General features: G+C 36.5%; 1 protein-coding gene across 1 annotated transcript; it reads right to left on the reverse strand.

Annotated features, from left to right (window-relative positions):
* Window positions 1-1700: 1700 nt before the first annotated feature.
* LOC582143 lies at window positions 1701-17945 on the reverse strand. The gene is made up of 3 exons (XM_030986080.1): window positions 16897-17945; window positions 16148-16336; window positions 1701-1783 (listed from the first exon to the last, which is right to left on the reverse strand). Exons 1-3 carry the CDS (start codon window positions 17192-17194, stop codon window positions 1701-1703), a joined length of 570 nt encoding a protein of 189 aa, XP_030841940.1. The 5' UTR covers window positions 17195-17945.
* Between the last annotated feature and the right edge of the window lie 1273 nt (window positions 17946-19218).

Here is a 19218-nt window from a genome sequence, read left to right on the forward strand (position 1 = left end):
TTTGCCTAATTTCATAGTCTTCAAGTAGAGATCTCCAGTCAATGGCGAATTCGGGGGGGGGTAGGGTTGGTAAAGGAACGTGCCCTTCCCTCCCTAGCTTAACCAAATTCAATATAATTTCACACACACCTAAATACGCACGTGCAGACCCGTACCCCAGCCTAATTTTTTTTACTAACACATCAGATTCTTTACACATAAAATTGTCTGGCTAAAAGTTGATACCCGAAGCTCTATTTTGTCAGATGTTTTCGGGTATGATAATGCATTAAAAAAGAATGTGGTAAACGCCCTCGTGGGTTGTGTTGACATCTGTATTTGGATAAACATGTACATGTATCATGTAGATTACAATAGCAGCAGGTTATTAGCGTGGTGTCTCGACAGCCAGACGTGTGTCAAAGGTATGTATCAAAGGAGACAAATAGGGTGGGGTGGCATTGATAACCCACAGTTGTATTTTCTTTCTTTAATTACATTATGGTAATCATGATTAACATTCTCTGGGATACTAATCATCTCCTCAGCAGACAATGATCCTAATATGGTCAAGAATAATATTTGATCTACAATATTTGACAAGTATTGATAAAATTTACTTTGAATGGCATGGAAGGGGAAAAGTATATTCGAGAAAACATGATGAATTTAGAAAACGGAAGAAGAATATCTGAAGTCTTCATTGTGTTTCATGAATTCTTCCAGATTAATTTGACATTTTTGTTTAGATAGATATTTAAGTTCCAGTAACAGTAGTATATCAATTTGTTTTATGGCTTACATCTACTGCTGACAGTTGTAAATATGTGATTTTGATGGAAATCTTTGTTTACATGTTAATCAAACAATAGTGATTGAAGCATGATGTTTAGATAGTGGTAGGCAAAGAGAGGGAGGGAGGGGATAGATGGAGGAGAGGTAGATAGCAAGAGGGGTAGATAGTATAGTGATAGTACGTGAAAGAGAGGGAAAGAGAGAGGGGCCGGGATGGGGCATGATATTGAAACTCCGGTGTGTTCTTTACAATCTTTACAATCAGAGAAAAATAACACAAACATCACAACATTAAAATACTATCTATGGTGTTTGCAGACACCGTACACGCACACAAAGATGAAGATAGAGAACCATTAACAGTGATAACGACGCAGGTGGTATACATTTTTGCTTCACCCATTAAGTTTTCCGAAAGCTTTATAGGTTTTCTTGCTTAACTTGAGGCCATTCTGTATTCTCAGATGGAGTATTGTAGACAATTTAATCAGTTCAAACAGATATTATTACAGATATTATTACAGATATTATTGCTGTGTCATATCTTTCTAAATGTACTATAGAATTTTTATTTTACCTGTTATGTATAAACGTTATGCTTTTTGATGTAAATATGTTCATGTTTATTCAGGGCCCCATGGAAGACCACTACTTATTGGTGAATGGGCTACCCTGACAAAAAAAATTTAAAAAAAAATACGAGACAGAAGCGTTGAAAAGGGGCATAATTTGTAACTTGAATAAATATGGGAGAAGTAAAACTGACGAGAATAGAAAGAAAGAATTATTTTCCCCCTTGTTGCAGTCCTTATTAATATAACTTTATTCACGCCCTCTAATGTCTCTCTAGTCTTCCCCATACTTGTATATTCTAACATAAGCAATTTGTTCATTTGGTGTAAATGAATTATCATGGAAGTAAGTACTCATGCATTCCACTGTGGTTGTTGCCACAGCCACACGATTTCACAGACCATTAAGATTCCACAATCAAAAGGCAGTAATAAACCTGCAAAAAGCGGGTATACACAGTTATGCATCAGTAAATACACAAGTACCCCCACACTTAAAAGCTTCCAATGTCGAGATAACACAATCAAGTGCTACAGTAATCTAAGAAGCTGGTACACAAGTATTCACTTGAAAGACAACATGTACCTCGGTGCTATCACGCTTTGCTGATGTGTAGGAAATAACGTCTACCCCTATGCTCTCGAGCGTATTCCTCAGTCACACCGCCCGACCTATTCCATACCGACTACAAACCTACCGATTCTTTGCCATTCGTTGTAACGCAATGTTTCATCGGTCTGTTCCCGGTCTGGTGTCGTTGTGACAGGGGCAGGATCTAATGTGTAGAAGATAAGGTACAACCTTCAAACCCCACACACGTCAACATTCTGATGGCATGCTTCATCGGTCACATCTGATCACATTGCCAATGTAACAGTACTTAGTATTTTATGGGCCTGTCATACTCAAGGTGTCTTTTTAATTACGCATGGCTTAAAGGCATACATTTTCATTAATGATATTTTAAAGAAGGGATCGAAGAAAGTTGATTTGATATTGATTTAAAAATCAATTGAGTACCAAAACAGGGTGTTAACCCCATGTTTCAGGATCTTCCGTACCCGTATGACCCTCTTGGTTTTACCGTTCTCTGTTTATCCTGCTTCTATGCTTTACTTGTATATAATGTGTGTGATTGTGTCCTGCAGAGATGCAATAAATCGAGTCTGATTTCATTAGATAATTCCACAAATCAACAGATATGTTTATTAAAGCTGTATGACTAATATCACAAAACAATCATCACAATTATTTTTACTCTGTAACATTTAAGGATTTTGAAATACTTATACGGGTTACGTATTGTTGGTCAAACTAGAGTATTTTGTCTTCTCGTTCTATTTACTGTAGCTGCTACGCAAACCTTTTTTTTAATGCACCACATCGAAATGGTGTTTTCTCCAAGGGCTTCTGAAAAGTTAACTATATTCATTTAAAACTGTCACGCTTCATTCCCTGTAGGAGAGCTACTTCTTCCTACAGCTCATTCCCTAACGGCTGATCGCATACCGATGAATAACGGAGCGTTTGGGGATATGAATCCAGTACGATTATCATTAAATAGACACAAGCGATGAATTATGGCATATCAGCACCTCCTTCACTCCTTCTCAAACCCCGTAACCATGGTAACTAGATCTCACTTCCAGATCACCTGTCTCAATTCACACTAGAGTTGAAAGGAGACAGAAGGCGGGTGACGAGCAGACGACACTGTGCATGAATAAGATATTCCACTTTCAGAGTTTTTTAGTCGCTTTTTGCCGCGCACCCGGAGTTGTCATAGTGACCGCATGCCCATCTGTATCTTCGAAGGACAACAACATGACAGCTCCATCATTTCATGCTCTGTCAATTTTTGCTGGAGATCAGATGAGGCAAGTTATTTAATTATGCTTCGTTATACTTCGTTATGCTACCAAAACCCAACATCGGGTACAAAGCTTTTACACGAGAAAGCTGGATACATCTGGGTTGAACTATTATCCTAAATATCCTTGGTATATTAATTTTGAGGATCCCCTAATCTCAAAAGTAGATTTCAACACAAAAGAGTGGGCGAACAAGAAAACATATTACAGCTGTTTGTCATTGCGATACCCACAAGTGGTGCATAACAAAAGCATTTTCAAGTCATTTTCCAATTATAGTACATTAGGCAAGATATATTCATCATAAAAAGAACATCTCGAAACATCAATATGAGGCTGTTTGAGGTTATGGTTATCCGAATATAGTTTTAAAATTCAAAGGGGCTGCATTCCCTAGAGCCTCCCTGCCTCGTACGCCTATGGCATGGCAAACGCCATATATAATACTATCTAGGTAAAAGAAAATCATTTTCTCTGTTGTATTTTCCTCTCCAACCACATACCCTGAGTTCGTGGGTTTTTAGAAATAACAATTTAAAGGCTTGCTACATCACCATATTTACATTTCATTTGATTTTCACTTTCTATTGGAGAAATGGAAAGGGGAGGGGAGAACGGAGGTGGAAATGAGTTCTTGGTATATCACAACACGCATCATCCGGGTACTTCATCTGCTATCCCCATCAGACCTAGTATGCGAGTCCAGATCAGCGGCTATTGACCGTGAATTAGTTATTCACGTCTGGAAAATGCATGAATTAAGCGTGCCACTTAACATTGGTGGTAACTCGATCAGTAATGTGCATAGCTGTAAACGTTCACGACTACTCGACTTTCGATAGTTAGTACGTGATGAAATGATACTGATATTTAAAAGATGTCCATCACCTCAGTCTCACAGAACTAATGATAGAACTACAGTTATTATATATTAACAACTCATGAAGTTCATATTGCATCTCAAATTCATAAAATTCGTATTTCATAAATACAATGTTATTTAAATAAAATAACATCATATCACATGTTCTCATTGAAATTTTAATTGGCATGCACTGTTGCGTTTTGGACGAAGATATACATGTATTCTATTATGATACAAGGCCGGAATGGTCGGAAACATTATTCATTTCATTCATGAACTTAATACGTCTATGTCATCGAACAAAAGCATTCTTAAATATTAATGAAACATTTATAAAGCACATATGATATCCAATTAATATGCACAGAGAGAATGAATAAAATAAATAAATGAAGGTGCGTCCAATTAAATGTTAAACACAATGCATAAATTGTTTGCATCGGAAGGACGAGAAGTGTGACTAAAATGGGAATGGTTTTGTGTCATGACTTTGGGTATAGAGTAACATTTCTTTTTATAAACAAAGGAAGGCTACATTAGAAACTTGATACCACTATACCGGCTACTTTGTATTTCAAGGAGCATTCAGAAGGATTTGTTTCATACCCTGTATGTTCTCAAATTTAATTACAGTTGCTAAGTATCTAAAATTACTCTTTTAATAGTCATGTTACCTTCCGTTATATATCACGATATCACATGTTTTTATTGAAATTTTAATTGACATGCACTGTTGCGTTTGGACGAAGATACATCTTTCTTTTTATGATGCAAGGACAGAATGGCCAGGAAACATTATTCATTTCATTCATGAACTTCATACGTCTATGTCATAGCACAAACATTCCTTTGATGTTGATGAAACACATATGAAATCCAATTTATATGCATTAATAAAATGAATAAAACAAAAATATGAAGGTGGGTCCAATTAATTTTTTTAACATAATGCATGAATTGATCATCAGAATGACGAGAAATGTGAGCAAAATGGGATTGGTGTTGTGTCATGACTTTGGGTAGAGTGACATTTCTTTTAAACAAAAGTTGATTCCACCTTACCGGCTACTTCGAAAGATTTCGCGCATAATTGTTTGTAGGTGTTAATTTCAAGGAACAATCGAAGGTTTTTTTTCTTCTTCAAATGTCTTTATTTTAACAAGTCATTTACAGAGTCAACTTTGAGCATTTGAAACACACAGTAGGGCTGAACCCTGGATTACCTTTATTACGAATGTTATGGTTGGGGTAAGGGTTAGGTACATGTAAGGTTAGGGTTATGGTTATGGATATTTTTATTATTAGGGTAAGGAATAGGTTTAGGATTAGGGATACGGTATAGGGTTACGATTGGGGTTAGGCTATAGGTTTAGGGGTAGGTCAGGGTTAGGTTAAGTGGGGTAGAGGGTATTCTGCGGTTATTACAACATTGGACATGTCGTATATTTGTATGTGTACTTGATATTTAAAAAAAAATGGTTTAGACAAATCTATACTTTAGAGACCTGTTTGGGCTGTCAAGTTTCATTAAACGCAAGAATCTGAAAACCTATTCCCATTTCTTATAAAGTATAGTAGGATACCATCATGCCCATGCAGGTAATGATTAAGGAGGTGTGTGTATTCGTGGGCAGCGATACGCATCAATAACCGTTTGGTCTCGTGTCAAAATTGTCTCCCGTCAATCGAGCCTCCCGTCAAAATTGTCTGCTTAAAAGGCGGGAGGCACGGGCAAGTAAACATTTCTTTGGTTGTTGTCGAGTGTAGGGTAGTTAAGCGTCACGTTCATTTCGTTTCTTACATTATGGTTAATCTATAAAGTAAATATTAATAACAATTATTGTGAAAGATTGGAACACGGAAACGAATGATACGGGCTACAGAGATATAGTAGAGACCGGATTAGTAGTGATTCAGCATGATAACTATACTGGGAGGTCAGTAACCTAATTTCACCTCGACAATCAATCTTGTCGTGGTGATTGTACCATGAAAGGAACTGACCATTTCGTCTGATTAGAAGCGCTTGTGAATTCATATATCAGAGATGCATAATTTTCTAGAAATATGTATGTTTTAGTGCTTCACATGTTTAAGTGCTTACCAATAATATTATCAATTGTACATATTATATTACGCAAAATTAAACTATGTTATTATGGTGCTAAAGAACTGTATTTTTAAGAATTACTTGTATTTTTTAAAATATTAAATGAAATACAAACAAAAATTACGGACAAACAAAAAAGAGCATATAATGGGAGGGTGCGTGTGTAGTTTATACGGGAAATTGTTGTTTGCTTACACACCAAGCAAACTATCCGCGAATCCAGACGGTTCTGAAAGATTGGGTAAAAGAAAAAGAAAAAAATTGAAAGGAAACGAACCTTTGATTTAAACCATTTGTAAAGATTTTCACGTTGGTAAGTTTTACCTGATTGTAACTAAGGAGCGTGGGTGCTTGGAATTTCAAATAAAACATTTGTTGAATAGATTCTTTAGAGTAAAATTACAATGGAAAACTATTTGAAGGGTATAACACTATGAACATGACATACAAAGAAAGCGGACAAAATATACAATTCCTCAGGTAGACAAAGGAACATCCCTTCACTGCTATTATGTAAAAAAGTGAATATGCATGTGACACCTGTTCTACACATTTTTACATAATAGCAGTGAAGGGATGTTCCTTTGTCTACCTGAGGAACTGTATATTTTGTCCGCTTTCTTTGTCAGTCATATTCACAGTGTAAGCAGGTCCAAATTTGTGGATTACTCCGTTCAAAGAAAAAAACATTGAAAGGGAAGGAATCTTGCTTTAAATCATTTGTAACGATGGTCACGCTGGTAGGTTTTACCTGATTATAACTGAGGAGCGTGGGTGCTTTGAAGCTCAAACAAATACTTGTTGAATAAATTCTTTAGAGTAAAATTACAATGGAAAACTATTTGAAGTGTACAAGCAGGTCCAAATTTGGGTATTACTCCGTTCCGCTTAGATACAAACATTCCTCGCCAAAATAACATCCGGTAAAACTCAGACAGACAAACTGAAGTGGAAATTAAAAAAACAATATTTTGGCTTCTGTTTATGACACTTAACATGGTATTCAGGTCCACCATAATTATTTAACAAGATTTCAGATTATGGTACATATATATATATATATATATATATACCATAATATAATTCAGGAAATAAGTGAAAACCCTAAAACGTAAATACCAAACTACATTTGTGAATTTAGCTATGGTGTGTTATACTTGAACCTAAAAGGACCTTTAAACCGTTAAGCTGATGTTGAATAGATTGAGAAAACCTGAATTTTACAGAAACAGTTTTGCAGCGTTCTACATTAGTAAAAGAATATTAGAAGTATAGACAAAGTATATAGGCATGTATATCATGTATATAGTGACAAAAAACACGGGTTTTCCTTGAATTATACATGATAAAATGGATAAAATACTCACTTACTCACTTTAAGATATTTGTTTGCTTTCCATGATACCAATGGTTGTTCCTATTAATTTCGATTATGATTGATACACAAATGAAATTTGGGAGGGGGGGGGGGGTAAGGGGTCACCCTTTCGGTCTTCTTCACACGTCTTCTAATATGTTTGGCGTACATGTCGTAAATGAATGTCTTCAGTACGATGTATTATTATGTTTATATGATGCATAGTTATGTGGTTTGAAATAAACATATGGCATAATACCTCTATGTGGTAAACTTCGATTAAGATATCTTTATTGAATCATAAGAATATACGCATAATCGCATACCCGTAGTTTTGAAGGAAATGTGTTCTTAAATTACACTGTCTTTGTACTATTTTACTTTTACCTCGTATTTTCATTATTATTTTGTTCCCAGATGTTGTGATTTATGACTTATTTGCTAAGAACAGAATAAACAAAGTTTCAAAATATACACCGTGTCGGGTTTGCGAAGTGTATATAAATATTGTATAGAATTGCTTCTCTCCACCCAGGTGTTGAATGGGTACTCGGTAGGATGGAAATGTCATTGTAATTTGCTCAGCATTGTGAGCGTCTGCATGTAAACATGGTATAATGGCGCCTTGCTGGAACGCAAAACAGGGTGTGGACAATGTTCGGACATTGTGTGCGGGCAAGCCTGGTCCCGATGACCAATAGTATTTCTATAAAGCGTTTAAATACATCGTAAGATCGATTCAAGCCAAGAATATATTATTTTGTTATTGTTATCCTTGTTATTATTATTATTATTATTATTATTATTGTTATTATTATTATTATTATTATTATTATTATTATTATTATTATTATTATTATTATTATTATTATTAATATTATTATTATTATTATCGTTATTATTATCAGTATTATTATCATTGTTATTACTATTATTATCATTATTAAAGAAAAACATTAGTAAACTCACACACAATAGGTTGTGTCTGTGGAGCAAAAACTGCGACTAAAAAAACAAGATTGTAAATTACAGCGAGAAACACTAAAATGCATACATGCATATAGATCAAACGAAATAACCAACAAGAAAACATTTGGGGCCTGTCACCACGAAATGAGTCCAGTTGGTCAAAATTTTTATTCCTGTTTTTAAGTATTATATGAATCTACATTAAGTAAGCTTTAAATTAAGGGGTCACACATTAAAATTGATAAATTATATCCAGAAATATGAACAAAAACCTAATTGGACTTTATAAACAATGGGATTACCCAGTTTTGAGATAATTAGGTGTAAAGTTAATGATGCGTAACATAGCCTATATTATTTGCCAAAAAATGTTAGAAGGATATATTTTCGTGACCTAAGCTCTGGGGACATAAACTACAAGACATTAATAAGTCGATTTTTGGAAAAATCTTAAATGTGGTAGGTGGGTCAATTTTCAGTACATACACACTATACATCGCTATTACTACGATTGAGCCTAATGCGACACTGGACTCATTTCGTGGTGACTGGCCCCATTTTAAGATTGCGCGAAATTATACCAGCGATCGATGCCAGAGGGTAATAACGTAATCGGCTGAGAGTCGTCTGCTTCTTGTAATCTTATTAGGTCCTATACCCCTCACGCCAAAATGTAAAGCTTCTTCTAATCCTTCAGATTTACATAATCCGAATGTATCCATCAATCGGGATGAAATCTAGTTTGCCTTTTTATATGAAATTTATTGTGTCCCCAATACTTCACTTTCAATTTCTCTCCCTCCTCTCCCCTCACTCTCCCTCATCTTATTTTATCATTCTCTGTATCTCTATATTTATATCTTCATGTTTATCTCCGTATCTCTCTCTCTCTCTCTCTCTCTCTTTCTCTCTTCCCCTCTCTATTCATTCATCTCCATCTCTTTGTATACATATTATATTTATCTCTCCCACACACTCTCCCTCTCTCCCCCCTCTTAATCACCGTATGAGGAGCTGTGTGTGTGTGTGGGGGGGGGGGGGTGAGTGCTGAGATGTGCGTGTGTGTTAGAAAGATATGTTTAATTTATTTCTGTCTTCATTTTACTTTATTCCTATCTCTTCCGCTCCAATTCCCTGTCTCTCTCTTACATTCCTTCCTCCTCTACCCCATCCTACTTACTCTCTCTCACTTTCTCCTCCTTTCTTCTCCTTTCTCTCTCTCTCTCTCTCTCTCTATCTATCTCTATATATCTCTCTCTCTATCTCTCTCTCTCTATCTCTCTCTGTCTCTGTCTCTGTCTCTGTCTCTCTCTCTTTCTCTCTCTCTATCTCTCTCTCTCTCTATCTATCTCTCTTTCTCTCTCTAAGAAGCCTCTATGGCATAAATACCAATGAGGCATTACCACAACCCCTTTTGTTTCTCTATGTCTGCCAATAACGCCGGTAATACCATTAAGACACATTTAATTAATTGTCCTTCCCGTCATGCAAAGTGACATCTACATGCGTTCATTGAAGGTAGCGTCATAATGTTGCATTGTAAATGCAAGGTTAATTAGCACTCGATTGCTCTCTCAAATATGATTAGCACCAAAAATATAATGTATTGTGCATACTTATAATAAAACATATCTCCATTATAAAACCATGTATATATATCAAGGCATATCTATTGATATATTGATAAGACCCCTGAGCAGTTATGGAATCGGATAATGAGAGAAAAAACATATAGTTTTATGTCATCGGCGGATTCAAGGCGAATCAAATCTGCTATACAGTAAACATATGTGTACAAACTCGTGCATACATGTGCTCCTGACTAACGTATAGAACCACCTTTTCAACCTGTCTGTGTGAGTTTCAATACATAAGCCCCAGTGTTCACAAAGACGAAGATCGACTTAAGTTGGACTTGAATTATGGCAGGCTACTCATGCCACCGAATGCTCTCACCACTATGATATTTTTTCCTTCAACAATGAATTATCAAAAACAAAAACAAATTCTGTAGATTGAGAGAGAGAGAGAGAGAGAGAGAGAGAGGGGGGGGGGCGTAGAGGAGCGTATTGACACGAAAAAGTCATACCAATTACAAATTGATCATCTGTTAACACATTTACATTCCATCTAGAATATGTTACTATAATGCCATAAAATGAAAGTGATTGAAAAGCTTCTGGCCTCGAGACCCGAAACCCAACGAGTTGGAAATGAGCAATGGTTATCATTGGGCCAAGTATCACTAGCAATTAAAGAAATGGGTCGGAAAAGGGATGATTAAACAGAGAAATGAATAGATGGAGAGATGGAGGCTGACTCTGAGCTCATATTCCCCGTTGAATACATATGCATATATATCCTCGCACAACAAGCACGATGAGGACAGTATTTGAAAATAGGTCAATTATACATGCACATGTACAAACGGAACATAGATTAAGGTATCGCGTCAGGGCCAATACCAATTAAGTCGCTGCATGGTTTATTGATCAATTATAATTGATGTGGGGCAGAGATATGAGATTAAGTGGCATTCCTATTACTGTCTGTACTGGCTGTAGCAGAAAGCTCCGTCATAAAATTTCACGATTAAAAAATGTAGAGATTGACACAAAAGTAAGTCATAGAATAGTCTTTTGCATGATAATGAAAACCTTTCTTAATAAAATTGCTGTAATAACGGTTAATCAAACAATGATGACTATAGAAATTTCACAATTTTTTTCTACGAAGAATTTCTTTCCAAATGACCTACGGCAGCTACATACACTGTTGAATCGTCGGACGAAAACTTGTAATTACGTGTCCACTCAACTTTGGTAAATATTTTGCCTAATCATGATCACTTTTTAATACTAGAAATTGAGAAAATCTAGTCACCCGAGTCGGGCATATAACTGCCCAAAAATTGGTCGTACTATGATTTCCCTCATAATTATTGGACAATTTTATCAAATATTCCAGTGCAGCGTGAAAAAATCACGGGAACTGTGCCTTGCTGGATTGATGTCAAACAATAAAATCACGCTTATGTTCAATTTTCTCGTCTAAAGCATCTTCCCATTCTTAATTTCAATTTAAAAAGTGTATGGATTCGTTTCATTTGTAGCCCCTCCTGCTCCCCCCCCCCCCCCGAAAATCAAACGACGAAGCCAAAGAAACCTCATGAGGACATTCACCATTCACAATCATTACATAGCACAGGCCGCATCGTAACGTCGTTATGCGTCGCGTCTGTGGATTGGCTGTAATTAAAAGCTCGTTAGTGATAGACAAGGGTACCTTAATATCCCTAGATTATCATCAATTACGCGGCATATATTGTTTGCTTTTATTATTATGCTCTTCTGAAACTATTGCTATGCTTAGTGTGATTGATAGGGGCTTTATACATGTACATACAATATGAATATGATAAAGAGAGAGATGGGGAGGGAGAGAGAGAGAGGAGGAAAACAGAGAGAGAAATATAAAAATAAAGAGAGGGAGGGAGAGAGAGAGAGAGAGAGAGAGAGAGGGAGAGAGAGATGGGGAGGAGAGAGAGAGATGGGGAGGGGAGAGGGAATGAGAGAGAGAGAGAGAGAGAGAGAGAGAGAGAGAGAGAGATGGGGAGGGGAGAGGGAATGGAAGAGGGAGAAGGAGCGCCTATTATGTGATTATGGGGGGATTCGTTGCCATAATGAGAGTGTGATCGAATGAAAGATCTTAATTACCAGAATTTGATTAAAGTACAATTATGGTAAATTTGCTGATAGCGGGACACCACTAGATAACAAACTACTCAAAGCAATCTATATATACATAGAATTTGGCTAATTCGGTTTCAATTGGACTCGATATAGCGTGTATTATTTTGTTTGTATTTTCCCAACAAAGCAACATTACCCACACTGCTTTCATCTACAACCGCGTTGGCAAAACTCTGTATATAGATTGCTCTGACGATATACTCTATAAAGGTAAACGCCTTCTAAATATTTTCATGAATGTACAGCACATTACATTCCTTACAATACATCTTACAATATGATACATAAGCTAGCAGCAAATGGAATGATATTTAAAGGTACTATGCCCCAACGGCATTTGAAAGATAAAACTAATTTAGAACTTCCCTCAAAACGAAAGGGCTTGAAAATGGCTTTTTGTGGGAAATAACGGCTGCTAGTTGTCGAATCGACTTCCTTTCTACCGAATGGTTGTACGTGTTGTGCTGCGCAAAGATTCAATCATTTTAATTTCGGCCATTACAAGAATTGGGTTATTGATGTAACCAAATGCTCATGTATCCTTTACAGCTCATTTTATATATGTTTTTACCAAAGAAAAGAAAAAATTCAGTCACTCACTCACTCAATCCTATCAGTGTAAAATAACTATAACAATACATAATGATGATGATAATAGTAATGATAATTAGATCAATTTATATAGCGCAGCTACTATATACATATACTCTACTGCACTGTCATGAAAACAAAGCTCCCAACAGTGCTGCTTTACAGACACATAATAACAAAAACTAATAACTAAAGTTATTTTGTAATGTCAAATTAATGTTTTGTCTGACAAGCTTGCATACAATAAAACATTTCTCAAATGAATGGAGGGAACAGTTTTGAAGAATTTTTCGGTCGGAAGTCGATCTTTCCAGAAAAGATTGCCCAACAAAAGTTTGATACTAAGATTAGATAGGATATACAATAGGTAGTTGATTGTCAGGATGATTGGACATTTTCAATGACAACCAGTTTCCTGAACAAATTAGCTCCTTCCGGGTCACGATCTAAAGCTTTAAAGAGATAGTCACGAACTGGTTTTAGATGGAAAAGAATTTAGAGCTTTCCTTTTCAATGTTTTTTTTTCCACTTTGGTAGAATATCCGATATAGATATACTTTAATAAATTACTTCTTAAATGGCCTCATAGTTGACATATGACAGAAATACCTCTTTAAAAATGTGTTGATCAAACTTTCATGCCACATGTCTATTCAGCCCCATAATACCATTCCTTTATACAGTGCAAATGAATTTCAGCAATATACCGATTCACTTTCTTATCACGGATTGCAAACTTCACACTCTTTATACACTAATCCTTAAGCGCTTCAAAGTCAACCCATTCCCCTCGCTTTCAGACAGTTTATTTCATAATATAATCATATAACCAGAACTAATCGTTGTCCTTAAACGTCTTCATGTTAACCACTGGAAGTTTGAAAATGGTATACACATTAACAAGCAGGATGCATACCAACTTTTCTCGTTGACCTTGCTACGGAAATGGGTCAAGTTCGTCAAGCGGAAAGACAGGAAGAGGCACGGTTGTTATGTACCCATAGCAACGAAATCTCTTTCTCTCTCTCTCTCTTTCTTTCTCTCCTTCACGCCTTCTCTCTTTCTCCCTCTCCCTCTCTTCATCTGTATCCATTTAGTGTCAGAAATCTCTCCAATGTTATACTATTTATCCAGTAAAACATTTTTCGAATGTTGACACACAAAAATGCTTTAACGCATTAAAAGAAAGCCAATAATGACAGACTTTTCCGACTTCAAGAAAATCATAGGCGGAATTAATAACCCTAATACGAACGTGTCAGTATTAATTGAATTGATTCTGAGAAGTGATTATAAAACCGTTTTGGCTCTTTCGGAGTCATTCAAATTGTCACAATGTCACTTAATTTCTTCATATTTCCAGGATGCTTTCAGCTAATTAATGACATGTTTCTATCACCATTCATCCCTATCTATCATGTATGATGCATTCATACATAAATTACAACGAATATCAATGAATTTGCGAAACCATATACTAGGCAATAACCAATCATGCATATACCTGTACACCTCTCTAGCGAAATGTACGCATATAATTCTAACACTTGTTGCGTTAGAATCGCGCAGCTCTGTACCAGTTTATATTTAGTATGATTTCTTTTCAATCGATGTTTACCATTGTGTTTCCATGACAACATATTTTATTTTGATATTACTGTAGATCTAGTCTGTGAATTGTCTGTACGAAAGGACACAATGTCATGTGTAAATACCACAACCCACACATTTTAATCATAGAATCTTGAACTTATTTTGTGGTTACAAATGAAAATAATGCCCTATACTTTTATCAAAGCTATAATCGTGAATTATATATTTGGGATAAAGGGTCTAGAAGTATTACCCAATATGATATATTTTCACTTCTGAATGGAAGAACATGTATACATGATATAAAATTGTTTATATAATAACAACAACAATAATAATAATAATAATAATAATAATAACAATAATGATCTGGATATGAGATACTTTCTCTAAGCGCTTTGCATATAATAACCCAGCCATTGGATCCATTCACGCATAATATGCACCATCTCCACTCCCTAGGGAGTATTCCTACCACATGATCACCGCGAGGGCATATGTCAATTACTAACACAAAGTCTTCATCATCCTTCCCGGTCCCTATTTCTCTCCTGGGTATGGAGTGGCAAATGTAGATTAATACCTTGCCAAATGACATTAGTGCCATGTCGGGGATCGAACCCATGACCTTAGCATTTCAAGTCAACTGCTTAAATCACTCGATGGCGACACATTATAGAGGTATGAATAGTGGAATCTCATTTCAAACCGATATGGAGCTTCGAGAAGAGCAACAGCTTGATGCCTGATCAGCCCTTACAATTAGATGAACTGTTTGATGAGCTTTACAAACGCCATTCACATCAGCAGTCATTCAAGTACATGTAATAAATGTACTCATGTGTACAGTTCTGAATATACGCCCTTTAATAATGCTGACACCCGATTTTACCATCATATTTGCAGGAATAAACCGTAAGGTACCGCCAATCTACTGGAGCATTAGAAATAGTCATTCGAAATAGAGTGGAGATCATCATCATAAATGTTCATCGTGGTTATACACTATATACACGCATTGAAAATTCTCTATGTATGTTTTAAGTCTACAGGAAATTCATCTGTCATTAAAGAAGCATTGAGCGTGCGATGGTGAGCTAGGTGACTCACTAAAAAGTCATCGTGTGAAGGTATAAGCTGCCTGCCTGCCTCTACATACAAATTATAATGATAATAATAATTCCGCTTTTATATAGCGCTTCATACATCTATGATGTCCCTAACCGATTTACAGATATACTATTAAAGTATGAGATAATGTAGGCAGATTCTATGCACACGAAAAACAATGATAAAAATACATGTATGTATGTTAATGTGTGTGTCGGATGGGTGGGGGGGGGGGCTCATAAGCTCCTGAGCCCCTTTCTTTTGTTGTTTTAAAAAATTATTAACATAAATAAATGAATAACAAAGTAAATAAAGTATTTTTATCGTTAGATCGTTGAGTAGCATTTTTCCTCTTCGACTCTTTTGTAAAGACTTCCAACTCAAATCGTCAATGAACAATGAACTTCTTTTAGTTCTTAATGGACACGGTGTTTAATAACATAGACAACTATATTTTACATTTTGGCACTCATGCACATTGAATAAAACTCTTCGACCACTGATTTTTAAATACTTTAAATCAATGAAGTATTAGACACTTCTCATTGAGTTGTGAGTCAAAGGTTAGAAATCTTGTCTTACCTATTGTTGAGATGACGGTGGCGGAGAAGAACAAAGCTCCAAAGAAATTCCACCTGGGTTTACCGGTGGCGTTTCTTGTCTGGACTGAAGTATGGTGTTGGCAAAGAACATTGTGCATTACATCTTCGTAGTCATCGACGAGATCGGCCAGTTTCATCTTCATGTCATCGACGTCGACAGAATCGGTACCTGGTCGAGAAAAAGAGAAAGGTGACGGGGTTGACGTGACCCAATTGGTCATATGTTTCTAATCGGAACCGGAATGGCGCTAAATCGTAGAGTTTACATGTACTTAAGTGGCACAGGGTTCATGCCCTTCAGGCCTTATAACGAGATAATGATATCATCACAAATAGTAATATTTTAGTGTGGCAATGTGGCGTATATATATATATATATATATGATCTCATGTTATTCTTCTTGTTTGTCTCTACTAACACTATTTGTATCTAGTTTGTTTCATCTTTGAGTATACGTCTGTGATAGAGGCTATCTACTTCTCTTATTCTCTCTCTGTCTCTCTCTCTGTCTCTGTCTCTGTCTCTGTCTTTCTATTTATATCTCTTTTCTCTCCACGCCTCATGAGATTGGATAGCTCATCATTGACATGTCTACACCTTTACTACCATTTGTATTTCAACGATTTTCTATTGTTTGTTTGTGTGTTATTTTGTTTCTGTTTACATTTTGTAATATAACTATTTCTAATACATAGTTCCTATAATTATACATTTCGGTCTACACCTACCTTCTAAAGACGCAAAACTAAGGGTAATGTTCGTGACATCTCCCAGGAAATCTCGTCGTGCCTCTTCGTATCGATGTAGCGCCTCGAGCTCGGTATTGCTCTCCAGCACGACGAACACGGCAGCGCCGATGACGGAGTAACCGATGAGGATGAGGAGCAGGAAGATGGTGATAAGACCGCTCTGGAGTTTCCTTAGCCACGGGTGCTGATCGAAGACGCTTTCGCCCCTCTTCAACTTCTTCGGGGATGAAACATTTCGAGACGCGCACCTCCTTCGACAGCAGATGCAGTTTCCCATGTCGATGACGAGTTTGTTTTTCTTTAATATTTCCCCTCACAATAACAATAAAAAACGTTGATGCAAGCTTTCTATCCTATCAGATCTATATAAAGACCGGGAAAATTGTGGAAAGCTCAGTGAAACGCTGTGTTATTTTGTTGTCACAAGAAGCGATATGCAGTTATCGGCACGAATGTGTTCACTTGCTTAATTAATAAGGCCACATCTAAGTTATATCAAAAGGGACCAAATGTAAACACATTTCAGATATAAACGTGCTTCACTGTAGGTATCAACACCTGACATTCAGCGTGTAGTTGATTTTCCTCCTTTTCAATCTACACAATCAGACGAGAAACATAGCAAACATATAAATGAAACAGGATATCTTATTCCAAGATTTCGAAAATCCTGAAAAGACGGAACATATCCTTTTATCCTTATGCAAGAAAAATCATAGTACAATCCATATTGAACTTCCTCGGTGCATCACAAAAAGCACATGTGACGATCCGGCCTCCAGCTACTGCCGTAAGTGCGAAGGAGCAAAATAGGAGACTGATGTGTCCACACTCATAATATATATGCCTACACTGGCACGGTAAAGCTCAGTCGCTCGTTTACATCGGAGGCAGGGGCATCTACTGCAGATATAAACCAAACACAACACATCAGTCTCGCGGCTCTAAAATTACCTTCCACACGTTAACAAGAAATCAATAGCAAACGTAGCGCGAGAAACCCACATTCACAATGTTCACTGATTGCTGTTCGACGGCAGTTCAAGCGTTTCCCACTCAGTTGATACGATTCCTTTAGTACCGAAAACGTTCAGAAAAAAAAAGCGCGCGCAAAAGTTAAAATTATGGTTCAGTGATCGCCTGTGAGATGATCATTCTACGCAGCGTTTTAGTCTTTCGATAAGAAAATGGGACACGTTTCATTGATTTCGGAAGCGAATGTAATTTCAAGCAGTTTGCTATGAAATTGTTAGCCGATTCTTCACAAGGTATGTCCAATCACAGATCCGAATATAATTGCTTATGCTTAATGGAGTTACAATAATGCATAATCCATGGCAAAGAACAGACATACTTCGGTAATGGATTTTCATATGGTGCTGGAAGTCAAACAAGGAATCGTTTATCATTCGCATCCCCGATTGTATGTAAAGCCTCCCCTGCTTTCGCTCTCTGTCTCATCTCTCTTCATGTTCGTATGTGTACAGTTCCACTCTACTTCATAAATGTTGACTTAAGCATTATTTTGGTGGAGACTGAAGTGGAATATTTTAGGCATTCGGAACCTTATTTATGTGTATCTCAAACTGATCACTATAATTTTTGTTGTCCTTTTTCGTTTAGACTTTTACTTTCAAATATTCATCCAAATCTTCTTCGTGTTTTTATTCTCCTATCGTATTTATTTTTGCCTTTCTCTTTTCTCATCCGACCATGCTTCCTTTATTGAAGTTTCCTCTACTGCGAGTAGGACTTACGTACATATTAATTCAGATGAGAGTGGGAGGGGGTGATGTATACTTAACACTGAAATCCATTGCGAATACTAAGTTGTATGACATATATCAACAGAGTCATGACAATACGCAAAACAATTTAATGAGTATTTGTACTAACTTCCCCCCTGACCGACTTTGGCCTATTTTGCAATTAATGTCCTTGCCTTGTGTGGCATTATAACCAGATGACGATTCGTATATAATACAAACGAGTGTGCTCACTACAATACAGAGATAGCTTTGAGGCCCATCTTACTCAGCTTTTATCTGATTATAGTTCCGTTTCTAAGGAACTTAGGGACTCGTTGCGATGCAACCCAAATCAGATTATCACAAAATGCGAGCTTCGAAATCATCTCGCTCCGGGTTTAACAAAAACATATTACTAACAGGTGAAGAAACTAACATTTCGCCTGCAATTGTGTGTGTATGAAGGTGTGAGTGCGCGTGTGGACTTTAAAGTGACTCGGTAATATTGTTGAAGGTTGATCAAAAACATATTTTTTGTATGAATTGTTATTTA

This window comes from Strongylocentrotus purpuratus, unplaced genomic scaffold (genome assembly GCF_000002235.5).
Source record: "Strongylocentrotus purpuratus isolate Spur 01 unplaced genomic scaffold, Spur_5.0 spur5_scaffold_15, whole genome shotgun sequence".
NCBI classification, from domain to species: Eukaryota; Metazoa; Echinodermata; class Echinoidea; order Camarodonta; family Strongylocentrotidae; genus Strongylocentrotus; species Strongylocentrotus purpuratus.

Coding starts and splice junctions, on each gene's coding strand:
- LOC582143 (XM_030986080.1), bottom strand. CDS start 17,194: ATGGGAAACTGCATCTGCTGTCGAAGGAGGTGCGCGTCTCGAAATGTT. Junction 16,337..16,896: donor TAGTTTTGCGTCTTTAGAAG/GTAGGTGTAGAC, acceptor TTTCTCGACCAG/GTACCGATTCTGTCGACGTC. Junction 1,784..16,147: donor CACCGTCATCTCAACAATAG/GTAAGACAAGAT, acceptor CGCTTTTTGCAG/GTTTATTACTGCCTTTTGAT.